A 21618-nucleotide genomic window follows, 5' to 3' on the forward strand; every position below is an offset into this window, starting at 1 on the left:
CGAGCTGATCCTGTGCTCTCTCCCCAGGACTATGTGGCAGCTATGGAAGACTTCCAGCAGTCTTTAGAGCTGAAGAAGAATCAGCCCATCGCCATGCTGTATAAAGGCCTCACCTTCTTCCACAGAGGCATGCTCAAGGTAAGGGGTTTCACTATAGAAATATAGGAATTTGGATGTGTGTGTGTGTGTTCTGATTATCAAGAAAAACTGAAAATCAGGCTTTAAAAATAGCATTCACGGCACAAACATCCCGTTTAAGATTTGTATGCCTTACTGAGAGGGACAGTAGGGCAAAAACTGCTCCCCTGCTCTAGCTAGCGACCTCTCACTGAAAGGAATATATAACATTTGTGGATGCTTAGGAGCATAAAAAAAGCTTTAAACCAATCCACATCTTTTAGAAAGTACACTTATTTTATTGTGGGAATTGATCAAAAACAAAAAGCCTTATTGATAATATGTTTACAATCAATAATATAGGGGAACACTTTCAATGAGATGTATACAGAATATCAACAAGGACATGCTTCGAAGCTAATGGTGTTGCATTCATATTTTATGTGCAAACTTAATTACCATCCAATATATACACTAAACCACCTATGAGCAGCTGCAAACTAGAACTAGTAGACTGCTTTGGGAGACATTTTGAGTCTGGGTTTTCTTGATTTTTTTGAAGTTTAGCCTTGGTTTTTATAGGCTACACGATAAGAGAGTTTGAGCAGCTCTCTCAGTAGGGAGGGAATTGACCTTTCAGGATCAATACAGCCGTCTGAATCCGAGAGAAAGCTGTGTTTGACACCAGTTTCCTGTTTCTGTTTGTTGTGGACCGCTAATGTCATCAGAAACCTCAAAGACACTTCAGGGTGTTATTCGACACATAGGAGGCTGTACTTTAAAGCTGTGGTGTTACAGACAGGGTTTCCCTGAGGGCTGGGCAGGGCTGATACATAGCTGACTTCCCATCTCATCTTCAGCAGTCCTAACTAGGGCTGCTCGATTATTGCAAAAATCATAATCTCGATTATTTGGATCAATAATTGATATCAGGATTATTAAAAACGATAATCCATTTACTTTGAAAACATCAATTTATTAGAGAAAAAAAATGTGAACAGTATGTTTTTAACAGTTGATTACCCTGAACTTCAAGTATAATTTAACTGAAAAACCAATAAAAAAAAAAAATTATTTGAAAAAAAATAAATAAAAAGTAATAATAATAATAAAAAAATAATCGTTTTATTTTGATTATGTTGTTGATTATGTTGTTGCAAGCCATAATCGTAATTGCGATTTAAAATACGATTAATTGAGCAACCCTAGTCCTAAGGTCCTAACCCTTTACATACATTATTTTGTACCATTCTCATTAAAAACACACTGGAAATGACCTGAAAAGTCCCTATCAACCGTATGTAGACACACTAGAGTTCTTATCTCACGTTTCAAATGTAAGTTGCTTCATTTTGGCTTCATAAAACAACTGAAACATATTTGTCCAACTCTTGTTAGTCAAGTCAAAGTCAACTTTATTGTCAATCTCAAAATATGTATGTATGTCAGATTAAGTGGAGTGCCGAGCTGCAGCTGTTTAATCTGAGGGTTTCTGCAAAGCTGCTTCAGTTGCTCGGTTTAATTCAGTCACATGAGTGTGTGTTTTTTTTTTGGTTGTGCTTATCACCTCGGCTAACCAATTTCCTGGGGGAAGCCCTGTGCAGCAGCTACTGAACACACACTGTGAATATGCTGAGAAAAGAGCCAGTAGAACATTTGACTATCAGAACCAGTTACTCTCACCATTAACAGTAGTCTAATGATGTAACTCTGATATGAGAGTTTAATGTATTTTAACAATTTCTCTTGAAAACAAATCTACTCTGCATCTCTACATCCTTCTAATCAGTAGGAGGAACTGTGACTGAGTTATTTGTTGTGAGAAAGGGAAATGGTTGTCTGCTGACCCATAAGTGGCCCCTTCCCTCAATGCTGGAAGATAACTAAATGTACTCATGTTATATACTAAAGTACAATTTAGGAGTCTTTGTTTTTTACTTGGAACATTTCCATTTAATGTTTCGTGTACTTGAGGCACTTTTTATTCTACCACATTTACTATAAAGCTTCAATTACTCTTTTAATTGTACATCAAAAAATGCAAATGTCCCCACTTAACATTTCAGATTTTTTGATTTAAACAACTGTTACATAACGTCCACACGGTCGCGTGCTTCAACGGAGGCGCTTCCCATTCACTTTGAGTGACGTCACGCTTTGCCCAACTGCATTGTGGTTCCGTCGCGTTGCTTTGCCTCCGTGAAGCGCCAGCCAATCAAATCATATGCCAGCACAAGCTCTAGCCAATCAAACTGTGTGCTTGTGTGTCCGGCGCTGGAGATGAATGTGATTGGTGGTTGGTCGCACGCCAGACACGCCCACCGGCAAGCTTCAAAGCACGCTGTCGTGTGGACGTACCGTTAGAGGCCCGAAGAGGGAAAATTATCCACTTTTTCATAGAAATGCTAAATTTGAGAAAAGTCCAAACGAGCATACACATTTTAAAAGGACAACTTTGTTTCTCCTTGGTCTCCCTCTCCCGTAAATATTCTCAACACCCATCTCATTTATCTTGTGACCCTTACATAATGTGTTTTCAGTACATTAAGATAATAATACAACTGTACTTTTACTTGAGGGGGATTTCAAATGCATCACTTTGACTTATTGTGGAGTACCTTTACATTTGTGTATTGGCATTTCGAATTAGGTATAAAATCGTACTACTTCTATCACTCCTTGCAAGGATTACGTCGTGGAATTGTATTTGATTTACACTTTACAAAACATTATTTTATGCATCTACATCAGTGTTTCTCAAACTTTTTCATACCAAGGACCACTTAACCAATAAAAAAACACTCGCGGACCACCTAACGCCACAAATATCAAAACACATCGTTTTTCTAGAACAGATTACAAATCGCCTGAAAATGTTACAAACAAGTGGCAACATGTGTGACGAAGGTGTTGCGCTGGGCTATTTCATGCAATCGAAAGTGAAACTTAAGCTCGTTCCATTGCGGAGATATTCCCGCGAGAGTGCGGAAAACTTAAATCAATTAATTAATTTAAAATGTTACCAATATACTCACGGACCACTAGGGGGCGCTCACTGACCACCAGTGGTCCGCGGACCACACTTTGAGAAGCACTGATCTACATGAACAGTGTTGGCAGTTCATGAGTTCCACTGTGACGACTGTTCTGTCAACTAAAATGTGCCATCACTATCTGGTTATATCTGAAACAAGGTCTGCACCATCTGCTGAGTCTAACCTTTTGGGTCAATTCTCATGTTCCCTTTTTGTAATTTCCTGTTAACTCTGTGTCGTCACTCTGTTTTCACTCGTCAGGAAGCCATCGAGACATTCAAAGAGGCGCTGAAGTTAAAAGCTGACTTCATAGATGCTTATAAAAGCCTTGGACAGGCCTACAGGTACAGAGACCGTTATATACCCGATAACACATGTCCTTTTTTGCATTGAAGGAGTTGAGATTACCCCCCTCTCCCCTCTGCTTCGCTAACAGCATGTGCATGTTGCTCTCTTGGTTTCTCTTCTTCCTCTTTGCAGAGAGCTGGGGGATTTTGAGTCTGCGATGGAGAGCTTCCAGAAAGCCCTGATGTTGAACCAGAACCACATCCAGTCTCTGCAGCTGCGAGGCATGATGCTGTACCACCACGGCTCGCTGCAGGAGGCCATCGGGAACTTCAAGGTGAGGGGGGGGGGGGAGACATTGTGGGATTATATAGCTAGGCTTCATATCCTATTTATTTGTTGGGCCTAATATTCATTTACATTACATTTAGCTGACGCTTTTATCCAAAGCGACTTACAATAAGTGCATTCGACCAAGAAGGTACAAACTTGAAGAAAACGGAATCATAAGTACATCAGGTTTCATAGAGCCAAAACATTTCAAGTGCTACTCAACTGGCTCTAGATAAGCCAGTCCTTTGTTAGTATATAAGTGCTTTGTTAGTAATTCTATCGCTCGAAGTGGAGTCCAAAGAGATGAGTTTTCAGTTTGAAAAAGATGTGTATGCTTTCTGCTGTCCTGATTTCAATGGGGAGCTCATTCCACCATTTAGGAGCCAGGATAGCAAACCCACGTGTTTTTGCTGATGGGAACTTGGGTCCCCCTCGCAGTGCGGGTGCAGCGAGCTGTTTGGCTGATGCAGAGCGGAGTGCACGTGCTGGGGTGTACGGTTTAACCATGTCCTGGATGTAGGAAGGGCCAGATCCATTCGCAGCATGGTACGCAAATACCAGGGTCTTGAAGTGGATTCTAGCAGTTACTGGAAGCCAGTGAAGGGAGCGGAGGAGCGGCGTGGTGTGGGAGAATTTAGGAAGGTTGAAGACCAGACGAGCCGCTGCATTCTGAGTGAGCTGCAGAGGTCGGATGGCACATGCAGGTAGACCAGCCAGGAGTAGTCTAGGCGTGAGATGACGAGAGCCTGGACCAGAAGTTGCGTCGTTTATACTGTAGTTTTAAGCTGTAATATGTCAAACATTTCCAAAAACAACTAAACCTGTGTTATAATAATAATAATAATAAAGCTTTATTTATATAGCACTTTTCATACAACACATGACGCTCAAAGTGCTTTACAAAATGACACATCACAAGTTAAAAATAAACAACAAGAAATTCCCCTCAGATTATTTGTTAAGATCTTTACAGGTAAAAAATATAACATTTTATCAGGTTGATAGACACAAGCAGGTAAAACGTATGCTAATTAAAATAATATAAAAAATGGTTTCTCTCTGACAGATAAGACACAAGACAAGTGATGCAACAATATAAAATATAAAACCCCATAAAACAAAGTGAACATATAGGTACAACAGAAATAAAAATAAAATATATTTTCTACATTTGCGGTACATCCACACGGCAGCGTTGCGTGCTTCAACGGAGACGCTTCCCATTCGTTGCTCCCTTCGAAAGTTGAGAAAATATCAACTTTTCAAGCTTCGACGGAAGCCAATCAAACCGCGTGCTTGTGTCTGGGGCGGGAGATTAATGTGATTGGTTGTTGGTCGCACGCCAGACACGCCCACCGGCAAGCTTCAACGCGACGCTGCTGTGTGGACGTACCGTTGATTTAGTTTTTTTACTACCAAATGTTTCCATACATTTTCCAGCCTGGAAACATTAATAATAAGTTATAGTAATTGTAATTGAGGTAACGGTTCCCTGTTGGCTTTAGTCGCCTGTAATGGGAACGTCATCATTTCACTTTAATGTTGGGTTTTTAGCCATATTTCTTTCAATGCCTTTATTGGTCATTTGTTGCACTCTGTTGCACAGAGTCCAAAAAACCCTGATTTTTAACCCATAAAAGCTCATGTGGGGGGGGGCGGGGGATTACACTGTTAATTATATGGTTATTATATTAATTGTGTGGGCCTTATACTCGTTAAACTGCAGATTTAGAATTATAATATGTAAAATATCAAATTAAAGGGTCTCAAAACGGCTGTGTTATACATTTGGTTTAGTTGTTAGAAAACATTATTCCAAATATTTCCACACATTTTCCAGCCTAGAAAAATAATAATAAGTTTAATATAATGGTAACGTAATTATTCCACTTTAAAATTGAGTTTTTAGCCATATTTTGTTAACACATCTCCATTTGTTGCACACACTGTTGCACAGAGTCCAATAAAAACTGATTTTAAACCCATAAATGTTTAATTGTATGTTATAACCACCTAATCCAGCTGTTGGTAAACATCTCCTGAATGATGAACAATGGAATAATGCTTACAACGGAGAGGATAACTACAATGACAACAATGGGGGTGAAAAAAACAGCTCCCATGATACCACACTAGTTCACTACGTCAACGTGTCACTACATCTTTTGATATTGTTGTAAATGTGAGACCCCTTGCAGCAAAAACAATTCAATATTGAACTTCTGTATACCTTAGGTTGGCTAATAACACAACCCATCTTTTTTCAGTCCAACCCTTCTTATTGTTCTTCTGTGTTTGGTCCCTTTGTATTTCTCTGCTGCAGAGGTGTCTTCAGCTGGAGCCGTACAACGAGGTGTGTCAGTACATGAAGGGGTTGAGTCACGTGGCGATGGGTCAGTTCTACGAGGGCATCAAAGCTCAGACTAAAGTCATGCTGAACGACCCTCTGCTGGGACAGAAGGCCAGCTCTGAATACCTCAAAGTCAAATACCTCAGAGGTCAGTGTCCACACATTCCCTTTAGTTATCCCTATAAAAGAAACCATAAGCAGCAGACAGTTACTATAACTACAAACCAAACCAGTACTTTTTAAATGATATCTTGCATTTATTTCCCCCCCAGAGTACTCTCGCTACCTGCACTCCCACCTTGACATCCCGGTAGCAGAGTACAACGTGGACCAGGACTTACCGGGAAACTTTAAGAACCACTGGGCCAAGAACCTGCCGTTTTTAATAGAAGATTATGAAGAACAGCCCGGCCTGCAGCCACACATCAAGTAGGTTTGATCGGTCCTATACAGCTGATATTATACTTTTTCCTGCTCTGAGATCAAACAAAAACTGCAGTTAATGCTTAAGATATTAGCAAAATGTAATATAATAAGGTACTTCATTTGTAGCGCATTCAAAGGGGTTTCAAACCAACATATTAATATATAACATTCATACATTTTCTTGGTTTTATTTGGTTCATTACACAGTGTCCTGCACGGAAGAGTATTAACAGGGTGTTCTGCGGGGTCTTAAAAAGTATTACAAGTTGATAAATCAATTTAGCAAAAATTAAGGCTATTAAAAACGGCATTTTCCAAGGTATTACATTTTGTAGCTTGTTTTCAATAAGTATATAAATTGTCCAAAGAGGTTGTATTCTACAGTCTGCCTGAATGTAATCATTGCGTAGGTGTGTAGTGTGATTCTGTGTAGTTTATTTATGGCATCCCGTTGGGTTTGACGTCATCTGAACAGGACATCGCTCGCTCACTGCTTGATAGCGCTTGAAGGTCCGTTTACGCCGGTTGCTAAACAACATCGTTATGGGGAAATGCAAGTCTGCGTCCAAATGGTTGGAAGATAAGGAGGAAGGACAATCAATACTGTATATAGTCAATGTGAGGTAAAGTGTGTCGCCAAGGTAACCGGTTAGAACTCCAAGTGGAGATGAGGTCTTAAAATGTGTGGAAAGGGTCTTAAGGTCTTAAAAGGGATTACATTTGACTTCAGGATTCCTGCATACACCCTGAATAACTTAATTCCGGAAACCATGATCCATCACCTTCCTATTGTTTTGAGCTGTAGTTTGTAGCAAACGCACGAGCCCATCCAAACAGTGTATAATGGTTCATAGGCAACACCTGCCATCTTTTCGATAAGGCTTAAAAGATCCAGTGTCCTTAAGGCAGATTTCTTTTATGCCTGAAATAAACGTTTTCTTCTGTTTGACCAAGACGTTTCAGAAGCTTTAACAGTAGCCACAGTACAGTCCAGAAATAAACTAATAAAAGTGCACACCTCATAAAAGATTTGTGTTTGTGTTCTGCAGAGACGTGCTGCCTCAGAACTTCGAGAGCTACAGCAGTGAAGTCCAGAAGCTGATCTGCACAGCCGATCACCTGGGGGCGCTCATGCAATACGACACTCCTGGCTTCTTGCCTAACAGGAGAATACACAGAGGTGATGAATGCTGCACTTCATACAGACGCTTGAAGTATAAACAAAGGCAGTAGAATAATGGTGTTTGTGCCGTTTCAGCCATGGGTTTAGCCACTCTGGAGGTGATGCAGGCCATGCATCGGACGTGGAGCAACTCCAAAGTCCGAGTCAACGGGAAAACCAGGCAAATGCAGTGGAGAGACATGTTTGACATAGCTGTCAAATGGAGGAGGTGAGGACTGGTTCGGATCATCTGTGTTGAAATAAACAATGTTGAACTTCATCCATTCACAGTCTAACTTATCGACTGTTAACATCAGTTATTGAGTCAAAAAGTGGTTACTCTTAACACGGTGTAAATGTGTTTTGACTAGATTTGAAAACAATGATTAAGACACCTAAAACTGTATTGTATTCCAAGAGAAATTATACGCGGGATTCATATTCATCTCCGGGAGCTCATTCTAAAACACAGAGGATTAAAGGGATAAGAAGACAGATGATTATACCTCATAGCCACCAATTTACCCTCTTAACCCTTACGGCCCGTCTACACTACAGGCATGAAAAAATCTTGAAGCTGGGCGTGTCTGAAGCTTGGCGATTTTTTGCGAGCAACCAATCACATGAATCTCCCGCCCCCGACATACAAAGCAATAGCAATGTTAAAACGAAGTAAACTGGATATAAACTCTCCAAACAGGCGAAAAAACTATCAGTTTCACCCACTGTCTCTGCCACCGCCCTCCATGCCTGGTTCCTCCGGTTTGTATCCCGGTAAATAGTTCCGGTCGTAAAGAACCGGGTGATTTGCTACCGTAATATCTCGTTTGGAATATGAGGAAATTAACTGCGGCCTGGCTCTCCCAGCTTGCACGCGGTTTGATTGGCTGCGCTTGCACTGGCGGGATTTGCATAAACGGGATTTGATTGGCTGATGCCAAGCATCGAGCCTCAAAAGTTGAACATTGTTCAACTTTTGATGCCGATAGATGCTCGTGATGCTTGCAAAGCAATGCCATGCTCCCCACAATGCAGTTTGGCGAAAATTAAAAATCTTCTACGTCACCCCATTCAAGTGAATGGGCGAAGCGTTGAAAGCATTTTTTGATGCCTGTAGTGTAGACGTACCGTTAGATGCCCTTACGGCCCGTCTACACTACAGGCATCAACAAATCTTGAAGCTGGGCGTGTCTGAAGCTTGGCGATTTTTTGCGAGCAACGCGACCAACAACCAATCACATGAATCTCCCGCCCCCGACATACAAAGCAATAGCAATGTTAAAACGAAGTAAACTGGATATAAACTCTCCAAACAGGCGAAAAAACTATCAGTTTCACCCACTGTCTCTGCCACCTCCCTCCATGCCTGGTTCCTCCGGTTTGTATCCCGGTAAATAGTTCCGGTCGTAAAGAACCGGGTGATTTGCTACCGTAATATCTCGTTTGGAATATGAGGAAATGAACTGCGGTCTGTCTCTCCCAGCTTGCACGCGGTTTGATTGGCTAGCGCTTGCACTGGCGGGATTTGCATAAACGGGATTTGATTGGCTGATGCCAAGCATCGAGCCTCAAGCCGATTGATGCTCGTGATGCTTGCAAAGCCATGCCATGCTCCCCACAATGCAGTTCGGCGAAGATTACCAATCTTCTAAGTCACCCCATTCAAGTGAATGGGCGAAGCGTTGAAAGCATTTTTCGATGCCTGTAGTGTAGAAGGGCCGTTTTAGAGTGACTGGACCCTACACTCGTCCACAAGTGGGTCAAAAAGGACCCGTATTAGAATGATATGTGTTTTTATGCCATCTTTCTCATTTTGTTTAAGAAAAATCACTTATAATATTTAGTATTATATTTTGGTTCACACTAGAAATATTTTATATTTAATTTTTCACTATTTATAATTTTCGGAAAAAGAAAATACATTTTGAAAAAAAACGTTTTGAACATATCGATGCAAAGATCTCCGCTATTCTGAGACCCTAACAGTATTCCAGTCCCTTTTCAAAACTCATCTCTTCTCCTCTTGTCTACTCATAGCCCACCCCCTGTCAATCCATGCCGGTTGATCAAGTTTGATAGTCCCATACCCCCCACCCTAACCTTCCCTTATATTGTAAAGCAATGTTGAGTCTTTGAAAAGCCCTATAGAAATATAATGTATTATTATTATTATTATTATTATTATTATAATAATCTTCCTGAGAGGTGTCACTTGTGATGTAGTCTGTGTGGTCTACAGTGAATGTATTCCTGACAGCAACAGGTGATAAGAATCAAAGGTTCCCATAGGATCCCATAGGAAATGCATGCGGGTCATTTTTAACCCACTTATGGAAGCTTGGGGTAGAAATACAAAAACTACGATTTCTTAAAATTTACATTTAAAATGTGAATGGCATGAAATCCAAAACATGTTTTTTGAGGAATAACTGGAATATGAAATAAAAAATGTAATTACAAAGATACTTCAAGAAAACCACCTCACCGGGTCCAAAAAGACCCACTTATGCATCTAAGGGTTAAGTAGCATAGTCAATTCTAGACTCCAGATCTGTGTGGTCTTAAAAAGTTATTTAAAGTTAAGAGGACTGAAAAGACGGATACTTAAATAATAAAACATGTATATTTCCATTCCTTGTGTGTCATGGTTTACTTATAGCATTAACTTAAGCAAACCAAATACAGACATGCAACAAATGGACGCCCCCTCTGTATTTACAGGTTATAGGTTAAATGACATTTACCCAGAGAGTCTTTTGTCCTCAGCTGATAGAGAGGCGAAGTCCCTCCCTTTCCGGGGGGACCTCCATGGGACCTTATTTCTGAAAAAGCATGTATTGAAGTCAATGGCGAGAGAAAGATTATCTTTCGATCCCGTTTAAATTGTGCCACGAATTACACATATGATGTTTGTCAATTTAAAAGATAATTTTGCAAGTCAAAAAAATTAAAATGTTTCGAAAAATTGTGAAGAAACACTTTGTTTGTGTGAAACCGCTCAATGAACTACATCTCCCATCTCGCACCACACACCAAGATGGCCGTCACGTTGGCACATTTCACTTCTTTCTTTCAGAATGAGGCGAAAAGTATTAAAAGAGGTGAAAATCACTCCAAGTCTGGGCATGTTGAGAGCTGTACACACACACAAGGGGAGTTAGTCGGTTCCTAAGAGCCAGCATGCGGGACCGGGATTCTGGGATTTGTAGTCTTTCTAGTTGCGTATTTTTCATATTCTTATATTTCAACAGTTTTACGACAAACTTTGACTTTTTTGACATGGAAATTATTTTTTAAGATTGACAAAAATCATATTTGTAATTCGTGGCACAATTCAAACGGGATCGAAAGATAACCTTTCTCTCTCCATTGACTTCAATACATACTTTTTCCGAAATAAGGTCCCATGGGTCGGAAGTAGATGGGCGGGACTTCGCCTCTCTATTGAACTACAGTGCTAACGGACTCACCACCTTTTCCTCTGCTCGTAGGATCGCAGACCCAGACCAGCCCGTCCTGTGGTTGGACCAGATGCCTGCCAGGAGTCTCAGTCGAGGATTCAACAATCACATCAACCTCATCAGGTAACAGCTTCCCCCTGGAGACAGAGGCTCCCATAAGTCTCTGGATTGACTTGAATTTCCATATTGCCTTGCTTTTTATATACGACACTGTTTGTTCCGTTTTTAATCACAGTAGCCTTGACTCGGACAAACTCACAGAAAGCACTTCTTCATACCAAAGCAGATCTTTTGACAGTATGTTGAATGTTGTTGTCCTTGTCTTTCCTCAGGGGACAGATTATCAACATCAGATACCTAGCGTACTTTGACAACATCCTCGACTTCATCAAAGACAGAATACTGGTGTATCATGGGTAAATGACACCATTACTGAAACATTTATCACAAACAGTTACCATAATATTCTGTACTGCCTCTGTTGCTGCAATATCCTTTTAGTTATTTCCTTTTTTCCTTCCTTTGCTTTCTTTGAAAAACTGTATCAGAAATAGTGATGGGAATTATGGCTCTTTGAAGGGACCCGGATCTTATGGCTCCGTTTCTTTCAAAGAGCCGTTCTAAAGAGACGTTTAAAGGGGGCGGGGTTACTAGGTTTATCTGCGAAATAATCCCCAGGATAATGATTGACTGTATTGCCAGACCTAATGTCAATAATCTGCTTTGTAAACACGACACAAGGTGGCGCCATATCCATGTCCTTCATGTCAGTGAATGTACTTTGAATTTACGTATGTGTTAAGTAAATAAAGTTGCCTTGCCTTGAATGAAATTCACGCAACTCTTAATATTAGATACTGTGTTTTTAAGTGGCGATGGAGATATTAGAGGATATTTTGCCTTTACAAATGGTGCGCCATCCCAAAAACACGTCGTCTACCTGTCCTGTCCTGTACCACTTGTTATGACTTCTCTCTCGCGCGTATTCCGTTAAGACCCACCCCATCTCATTCCTCGAGCTGAAACCTACCAATCGGAGTAGGTCTGTCTTCACAGAATACGTTTGGGGAACAAAATCAAGCTTTTTAAAAGGCGAGTGGATTTTGGCAGGCAGTGAGTGCAGACCAACGATCGAACGATAAAAAGAACGGCTCTCACCAAGTACGACTCGGTTCCCCTCGTTCGTACCGAAGAGCCGTTCAAAAGAATTCGCGACCGACACATCTCTGTTGCTGCAATATCCTTTTTAGTTATTTCCTTTTTTCCTTCTTTTGCTTTCTTTGAAAAACTGTATCCGAAAAACAACGAAAGACTAGCATCCCCATGTCTGTCCTAATTTATTTCCCAGGAGCTATGGTATTATTGTTGCTACTGCATTCTGCCTACAAAGCAGAACTGTGTACATCATTCTTTCCTCCAGGCTTTTTAAAAACGTTCTTGTTTTGCATGAATTTTCTTACGCATGAATATAAATGAATATTTATTCAACTTTCTCCTGTTTTGTGTCTCAGGGCGTACAACCCCAGAGGACTCTTAGAAGTCCGGCAAGCTCTTGAAAATGTGAATAAAGTAGAAGATCTGCTTCCTATAATGAAGGTAAGGACGAAAAGCGGGATGATTAGTTAAGAGGAAAGTAAACAAGATGTGTTCATGACTTAAGTTGGATGCTCAAAATATTGCTCTCAACTCAGAATCAGAATCAGAATACCTTTATTAGTCCCACGAAGGGGAAATGTGCGTAGTTACTGCAGGGAAAAGAGCCAAAGACAGCTTAATGTTACATATGTTAAATATGTGACATGTATTTAAGTACTACGTTATGATATAAGAACAAATATAATAAAAAATCAAAAGTTACATAATACAAAAAAAATACACACCTTGTAACAGTTATTTAGCAGCCAGGTATATATTACACAGTTATTAACGGCATTTAATATATTGCACATAGTTCGTTGGTATTTAGCAGCAAGGGGTGATATAATCTTTGTTGTGGTGTGTGTGTGTGTGTGTGTGGGGGGGGGGGTGGTCAACTAGGGGCTGTGCTGGTTGTATAGTCTGACCGCTGCAGGAAGGGAAGACGAGGCTCTTTGTTATTTTTACTGCAGTTCTTGAATATTATATAACATAAGGTCCTAATAAGCATGTGGCTCAGTTAGAAACACAAAGGGAACCATGAGTGAAGATTGTTTTACCAACTGCCGTCTCAGTGTCTCAAGAAATTAACTCACAACATCGAGTTTTTATTTCGTTGTCTTGTACCAAATACATGTCTTGTATTCGTTCAGCAGTGAAAACCCGGATGGTTGTTTGTGTGTCTGTTTTATTTCCTGAAGCAGTTCAATAGTAAAACCAGAGATGGCTTCACGGTCAACTCCAAGGTGCCGAGCATGAAGGATCTTGGGAAAGAGTACGACGGTTTTACCATCACCATCACTGGAGACCGGTACGAGGGAAAGACTGTCTTTTTTTCCAAAGTATATTTTAAGTGTCGACCTGTGAACTGATTGCTTGTTCGGATGTTTGAACTGTTCTCTGTGTTTTAGGGTGGGCAACATGTTGTTCTCAGTAGAGACGCAGACGACAGAGGAGCGGACGCAGCAGTACCAGTCAGAGATCGAGTCCATCTACAAAGACCTCACCGCCAAAGGGAAGGCCTTAATGCTGTCCACTGAACTCGGGGTAAGATTCATCTCTGCTGTCAACCTTCCTAACTTTGGTCTTCCATACATTACAAAAAGCAGAATACAGATCAGATCTCCACACGGCAAAGCTAGTGAGGGAATTTAATTCATCGTTTAGAGAATATCACAGATCAAATACAGGATTGTCGTTGAATGTGTTCAGCAGCTGGTTGTTGTGGAGGATTTTCAGACTTGACAAAAAACTATCGGACATTTATTAAAGACACATTTCGACTTGATTAAAAGTCAGTCAGTTCAACTTAGGCTCAATTCCTCATTGTTCAGCTTCTAGTTACTTAATCCAGACTGACAGCTGTGTGGACAATGTCGTTATTATTGTAACAGCTGAAACAGATACCTGGAACAATACGAATGTCCTCTTTTTGTTTAGTCTTTTGTCTCTTTCACCCTTTGTTGTTTAACCGAAAATATAGGCAGTTCAAAGTGAAGGCAGTTTTAAATTGAAGGATGTGTCTGTAAATTTTTGCTCCGTCAGTTCGTGACTAAACGGTCGTCTGTCTGTCCTCCAGGATGCGGATGCCGTGTGTAACCTGATCCTCTCCCTGGTTTATTACTTCTGCAATCTCATGCCCCTCTCCAGAGGATCCAGGTAATTCAACATGGAAACAGCCTGCAGTCTTAAGATCTTCAAAAGGTTCAACTATTGTGCAACTAACGCCTCGTACACACGGTTCCGTCGCGTTGAAGTTTGCCGGTGGGCGACCAACAACCAATCACATTAATCTCCCGCCCCGGACACACAAGCATGAGGTTTGATTGGCTAGCGCTTGTACTGGCATATGATTTGATTGGCTAGAGCCTGTACTGGCATATGATTTGATTGGCTAGCGCTTGTACTGGCATATGATTTGATTGGCCAGCGCTTGTAATGGCACAGGATTTGATTGGCTAGAGCTTGTAATGGCACAGGATTTGATTGGCTGACGCTTCTGTCGACGCTTGAAAAGTTGAACTTTTTTCAACATTTGAAGCGAGCAATGGAGGCAAAGCGAAGCAACGGAACCACAATGCAGTTCGGCAAAGCTTGACGTCACCCCATTCAAAGTGAATGGGAAGCGTCTCCGTTGAAGCACGCAACGGAACCGTGTGTAGGATACGTAACTGTCATTTTAGCTTGCTGTTTGAGTGGGATCCCTGTTTACAGTTAACTTAAAAAGTGTTTCCTTACTTTCAAATAGATTTTGGAAACTTTTGAGTAAACTGTTCTTACTGTTAGCGTGCTACAGAGCAGTTCAGTTTATGATGCTGGTGTGTAAGAGTGTTTCTCTGATGTTCTTCTCCTCAGTGTAGTGGCGTACTCCGTGGTGATGGGAGCGCTGATGGCCAGCGGGAAGGAGGTGGTCGGCAGGATCCCGAAAGGAAAGGTAAACATAAACAACCTTTCTCACATTCACCTCAGTGTGGCAGACCTTATCACATGTCAGATTGATGTCAAGTACAGTTGAAGAAACAGATGACTTCCTTGCATTAATCATGAACTTTTCGCACGTTTAATTTCTGCGCTTCATTTTTTTAAACTACAAAACATTTAGATTATTTATTATTAATGGATGTTTCCTTCTGCACTTTCTCTCTCACGACAACAGGGCATGTTTGGTTGTTCTTTGAGGGAAATAGTTTTGTTGAAGCTGTTGTTGGCCTGTGGGAAAATGTACTCATAAGAAATGACTCTGGAGAAGCTGCAGATAGAGCCATAAGAAATGAATGAACTGATTATTTAATGTTTAATGTTGTTTTTAGAGGCAATAATTTAAGCTTTGTTAGTTCCAGATTTAATATGTGCAATAAGTTCATTTCAATAAGTTCTGCAATAAACATTGAACCAGTCCGGCCCTCCACTAGTACCCATTTTTTAATTTCGGCCCACTGTGTATTTGAGTTTGACCCCCCTGATCTATTTCTATCGTTTATTTTCTATTCTGAAGAGTTTTTTAACATAAGTGCCATGTTTAGTTTTGAAAAACGCTTGCTTAGTAGCAGATGTTTTTTTGACATGTATCCCTTGTCTTTGTCCTCTAACAGTTTGTTAAACATTGTTTCAGCTGGTGGATTTTGAAGCCATGACAACACCCAGTCCAGAAAGCTTCAGTAAAACAGCCAAGAACTGGATGAACCTCATGAGGTAACGAGACAGAACCTTTCCTTTTATTTATAAATACTCTTCAGCGCAGTTCATTCATATTCTCTGTCTCCTTTTAACAGTTTACCAGTTTGGTACCAGAGTCTTCCTTCTGTAGCAGACACGTTCCCGTCCAGCAGAACGATGATCGAGGTTCTCAACACAGACTCATCCTCACACTGTCCCAAGAAGTCCTAACAAAACTTCAGGAGTCTGTTCTGTCTTAATAACGGAGCTGCTGCACTGAGCAGGACAGAGTCTTCTTCTGCATCCCAAACTAAACCCCAAAAGCATCTGAGCTCTAACGGTCATTCCCTACATTTTAAATGCATATTGTTTATTCCACACATTTGGGAACCTGGTCTATTGGGCTTGGCTAAAAACGAAGGTAATACCAACTGAAAACGTGTATTTAAAAAAATACTTTCCCTCTGAGAAAACCTTGCTTTTTCTTTGGTTCTGAAATATATCTTATTTGGTATACAATGACTTCCTACTCAGTAATCCTCTCTTATTCACACGTTTTAAGGTGTGAACGTGCATACTTGAGCATTCATCCAGCAGGTGCACACAATGTTTTCATTACATTTGAACATTTATTTGGCACGCTAGACTATAATTACCGTAGTAGCAGTAAAACAACTGCAACAACAGTCCCTGCCACACTTTGTTCAGATGCTTGTGTCAACATGTTCACGTGAAACTACACATTTTCCCTCTCAGCTGTAGTCCCATCTATATTGTTTTGTCAAAGCGTTTTAGAGAATATTCACTATAGAGATGTCTGCCTTATTTTTTATATAAAAAAAAACCAACATGGCATTCTGTTTGTTGAGCTTAATGAGTCCAAAGATGTTTTTGAACTCAAAAGGAAAGACCTTGTTGGAGGAACTGTTTTATTTCTACAGTACACCACCTGCCAGCAGTATCATTGCACCGAAGGAAGGAAATAACGCTCTCCATGAGGCTGTTGAGTTTCTCACATGTTTCTTTAGAGCACCACACGCAGAGGGCTATTTAGTTCTATTATGTTATGGACAAGGCAGACATCTCTATGATCGGTATCTCAAACGTTTCGCAACGCACCCGAACTACAACCTATATTTGCGTAATGGAACAGGTAAGAGGACAAATATTTTGTTTCCGCTTGACTTGTCCCCTTTCATTGGACAGTATGTCACGTTTATACAGTTTCAAATCGATTTGGATTTAGTTCAGATACAAAAACATAACATTTGGTGCTACCTTGTTTCAGTCCCAATATTCACACACTCCAGCGTTTTGGGTGAAGGTGACGGAGAAAGTGTCTTAGTTTGGGATGCAGAACGGATTCTGTCCACCCGCATCTGTTTCTCTGCCTTATAGGCCTTCACACTGAAACACACAACGCACACAGTCCTCCATCTCAGCAGGAACAAGTCAAGGTTATTTAATTAATACATCTAAGCGTTTTTGGATTTAAACTTAAAATTGGATGTTAATTTGGCGTCTCACATGCACATTTTCTTAACCACTAAGGTACACACACACACTCCAGCACTCCAGCCTATCAGCAGAGAAAGAGTTTCGGGATCTACGGAAAGTGAAATGATAATGGAAAAACCTTCAGGGCTATTGAATCCCACTCTGGATACTTGAAGCAGTCTCTCTTTTTTATTTAGTTTGTTCTCGACACTCGCAGGAAGTGTCGCTTATGTCTTTTCGGGGGATTGAACCCCGCTTTCTTTTAGCGTGACCAATAAAAGGGTTGATGGTGAGAGGGGTTGGCTGCTGAACGACTATGAGAGCGAGAGTCAGAAGATTTCAGAGAATTTTCAGAGAGGTATAAAGTCCTCAATGATTTGTCGAAGGAAAACTGCTTCAAAATTATGGGTTTTCTGAGTTTTCTGTCACGATAACATGAATTATTTGAGTTTAAGCAAAAAATAAACTTGAATTTGAACAATGTGAAATGCAGAGTACCGATTTCTTTATATTTTAAATATTTGTGTTAAATTTCAATACTACATTTAGGATTCGACACAGCAGAGAAATGGAAGAATTGTATTCATGTGGAAATAAAGAATTCAAAATTGTTATAAATATTTTTCGCGAAAGAAGACGTCTAAACAGTTGTGTCCATTTATTTGAAAGATTTATAAAATGGTGTTAATGTACATTTAAAAATATACCACGGATAATATTAAATATTTTTAAGATTGGAACATGATCATAAATAAATAAATCGCAAAAATGAAAAAAGATTTTCAAAACACAAGAAAATTCAACAGAAATTGATCAAATAAATGTGTTTATACTTAATACAATTAAATATAAGACAAGCAGCAAATCAATAAAAAGCAAAAGATACACCAACCAAAACAGCCACCATTGGTTTTTGGGATATAATACTTGATAATAATCGATTGTTTTGAGTTTTAGCGTCATGTCTTTAAGCGATTTGCTGTGGTGGAAAGACTTTAAAAAGAAGCATAATAAGCTGTGTTCAGTTATATGTCTCATACCAAAAATAAATATGAGTAAGGGTATTATATAGTAGTCTGATTTGAAAAGCACTAAAGCAGTAAATGTCCCTTTTTTTAAAAAGTGAAATAAGTACAAAAAAAACAAATCGGCAACATGAATAGACTCCTGAATATTCTCTGGCTCCTCTGACTGCTGGGTCTCGTAAAGGATTAATTAAAGATGGCGGTAAACACACTGTCATCGTCTTTGCTATCATTCCCTTCTTGAACTGGATGCCATCTGTGTCTCTCTCATCCCCGGATTTTCTTTTGCCCTCGTGGATTAAATGTGCCGTCAAAAGCTGTTCTGTAAGAGCATTACTTTGGGAGAAAAGAGCTCCAAAAGTCTTAAAAATACTGTCTGTAAAAAGACAATGTGGGACAATTTCTGTCTTTTCTATATCTGGGGAAAACCTGGCCAGATTATAATGGATTAACCGATTTGGGAAATCTTCAAAAACACATTTAATTGGCTGTTCATTTCCAAATATGTACCACTGTTTGGTATTCTCTTTAGTTAAATTGTATTAGTTTAATTCTGGCTTTACAAAACTATATAAAAAACCTGATGCTGTTTGTTGTTTTTGATTTGAGATAAAATGGGGAAATAAGTGTATTATTATTCTGAATGGGATCTAATGTTTACAACCCTATGAAACAGCCATATTTGTGTGATATTGAGGTTTTATGTCCTATGTCAGTTAGGGAGGAAACGAGCTCAGCAGGTTATTAGTAACAATCTCATCAGATATCTGAAAGTATTCCGTTTTTGGAACAAGTCTCAACAAATGTCTTTGAATGAATTGAATTGACTGTCACTGAAAGTCGTCTCAACGCTGTAGGACTTCTTAATTGAATGGCAGCTTCCCTACATTCAGCATTTCATTAGATCCACACAGAACAAACTCATCTGTTTCATGGCATATCTAATTTATTTCCAGCATTGTTGACGGTCGGCTTTCTTATATCAATGATTGTGCTAACTGCTCGTCTTTTTGTCTTCTTTATCTTTGCACTGTGACCCAGTCATTCAGTGCTATGATGAGTTTTTAAAACTTGAAGGAGGGATTTTTTATTTGTTTTCATTGAACGGGGGATTGAATGTTCAGCAGTCAATAAAACTGATTTATAATGTGAACAGGCTCTGTGTTTCTTGCATGTGATACAATACTTAGTCCTTTTCCCAATGGATTTAATGTAATACATGTAGCACAACACTGATGAAACAGGACACACATTGATGTTGGTGCTTCTTCTGTTTCCAGTAAATTAAAGGGTGTTTCATGTTGTCGTTGCTATGGACCTTCTTAGGCCCCGGCCACACGAGGACGCATACGGCTAAACGCATAGGATTAACGCAAACGCAATCGCAAAAAAACTTCCGTCCACACGCAATGTTCACCGGATAGTTTCTGTCCACACGAGACAGCTCCGTTTAGCTCCAACCGCTGGAGAAGCTGCAGTACGTATGCAGGAGCCTGTACGTGGCGCTGTAACTTCCTCCACAAAAGCAGCGAAGAAGCATGGTTGTCATGGTTGCCCTTCTGTTTATTATCCGCGGTGGAGGCAGAGGGAACCGGGCAGAGTTTTTCGCCAGTCAACGTGTATTAAAGTTTTAATCTTCCGGACAAAATTATAAAAGTGCCGGTCAAAGGTCTTCTTTGCTATTTATTGAGCTTTAAAACAAATGAATAACGAATATAATAATATAATACATGGAGCCTCTCTTTTTCCTCCCTCTCTTCTGACAGCGTAAGTGTCTGTCTCAAGCAGCAGCTGATCCAGTGATGAGTGACCCGACAGTAAAAATAAACATATTTATAACTAGTTTAGGTTTGAGAGATAATTAAAATAGCTAAGGGTGATGATCTGACTTGAAGTGTGTGTTTTGCTCCGTTCGCCGCTGCATCACAGCGGGAGGAGCTGCAGGTGAGCTGCAGGTGAGCAGAGCTGTGTGTCTCCGTCCTGTCAGATTAGACTTCACTCGCATTTATGTCCATATCGAGAGAAAGATAAATAATCTGAATTCAGTGTGCAGTTTACTTTGACGCGGGGGTGAGCAGCAGAGGTGGGGAGAGGCGGGCCGTTGGACCCCCCAGAGCGTTGCGTATGCCGTTCTATCCACCTTGGGACCCGTTATCGTTTCCGCAGTTGTTTACTGTCATATTCGGTCGTCCTCGTGTGGCCGAACGGTCTATATGACACTAAAAAGTAACGCAAACGACCGTTTTCGTCCTCGTGTGGCCGGGGCCTTAATCTACCTTCTTTGGGGGCCCCCTTCTGGTCCGGGGCCCTAAGCAGTTGCCTGCCTTGCCTGTTCGCAAGGTGCGCCCCTGACTAAATGACAAAAAACATACACAAGACACAAAGGAAACATTGATTTGTGTTTTTTTGTTATTGCATATTTCGCATGTTTAATAGCTTAAAATGCCACTTTTCACAGCTTTATTGTTAAAAAAAAAACTACACCTATGCTTTTGAGTAGATCAAATACTGTATACGTAAGGAATGTATATACTTTTTAATATGATGACTACAAACAGATGTACAATTGAACAGTGTATTGTACTCATGGTTAAACTGTGAATCTTTTGCAAATGTTTGTCAAATATGTAATTATACTACTGTCCCCCCCTTTATTCAACAAAATGTATATATTTACATCATACATTATATACACACAGCATATACAGATACAAAAATAAAGTAGGTAAATAAAGAGATAAAGGAAAATCAAATCAAGTTTTATTTATATAACACATTTTTAAAACGATTTTTGGTCGACCCAAAGTGCTTTACATTCAATAAATACCTTACGGACACTAAACAGCAAATACAACAGTACAGTTTGTGCAAAAAGATAGTGATACAAATAAAAGGTGACATTTCGAGTAAAATATTAATTAAATACACATTTTGTTTAGATGTCTTTCTTAATTTATACATCTTTATTTTTGAGCTGTGGTGCCATGTTGTTGTAATTCTCCGTAAAAAGGACCACAATTTGGTTCAGAGTCAGTCAATTTTTTCGTGTGAATGTGACATTTCCCCCAAAATTGAGAAACCCCTCAGTGTTGCAACAGTCAGGCTTTAACCATTGACTGCACGGTATGGCTTTAAA

At 40.0% G+C, this 21618-nt stretch overlaps 1 protein-coding gene across 2 annotated transcripts in view; it reads left to right on the plus strand.

Annotated features, from left to right (window-relative positions):
- ttc13 (tetratricopeptide repeat domain 13) overlaps positions 1-19635 on the plus strand; it is a 29112-nt gene extending 9477 nt beyond the window's left edge. The window contains exons 8-23 of one of the 2 annotated variants that reach the window (XM_079645498.1): positions 28-138; positions 3414-3496; positions 3633-3774; positions 6094-6268; positions 6393-6549; positions 7596-7726; positions 7805-7937; positions 11200-11292; positions 11502-11585; positions 12681-12765; positions 13506-13615; positions 13716-13851; positions 14384-14463; positions 15160-15238; positions 15917-15996; positions 16077-19635. In XM_079645498.1, coding sequence (XP_079501624.1) covers positions 28-138; positions 3414-3496; positions 3633-3774; positions 6094-6268; positions 6393-6549; positions 7596-7726; positions 7805-7937; positions 11200-11292; positions 11502-11585; positions 12681-12765; positions 13506-13615; positions 13716-13851; positions 14384-14463; positions 15160-15238; positions 15917-15996; positions 16077-16191 — 1794 coding nt within the window. In that variant the 3' untranslated portion in view covers positions 16192-19635. The remainder of the gene's footprint in view (positions 1-27; positions 139-3413; positions 3497-3632; positions 3775-6093; positions 6269-6392; positions 6550-7595; positions 7727-7804; positions 7938-11199; positions 11293-11501; positions 11586-12680; positions 12766-13505; positions 13616-13715; positions 13852-14383; positions 14464-15159; positions 15239-15916; positions 15997-16076) is intronic. The other variant, XM_079645499.1, reaches the window with a different exon arrangement.
- The last annotated feature ends 1983 nt before the right edge of the window (positions 19636-21618 follow it).

The sequence above is a fragment of the Notothenia rossii genome, assembly GCF_949606895.1.
Source record: "Notothenia rossii genome assembly, chromosome: 8".
In the NCBI taxonomy this organism is placed as follows: domain Eukaryota; kingdom Metazoa; phylum Chordata; class Actinopteri; order Perciformes; family Nototheniidae; genus Notothenia; species Notothenia rossii.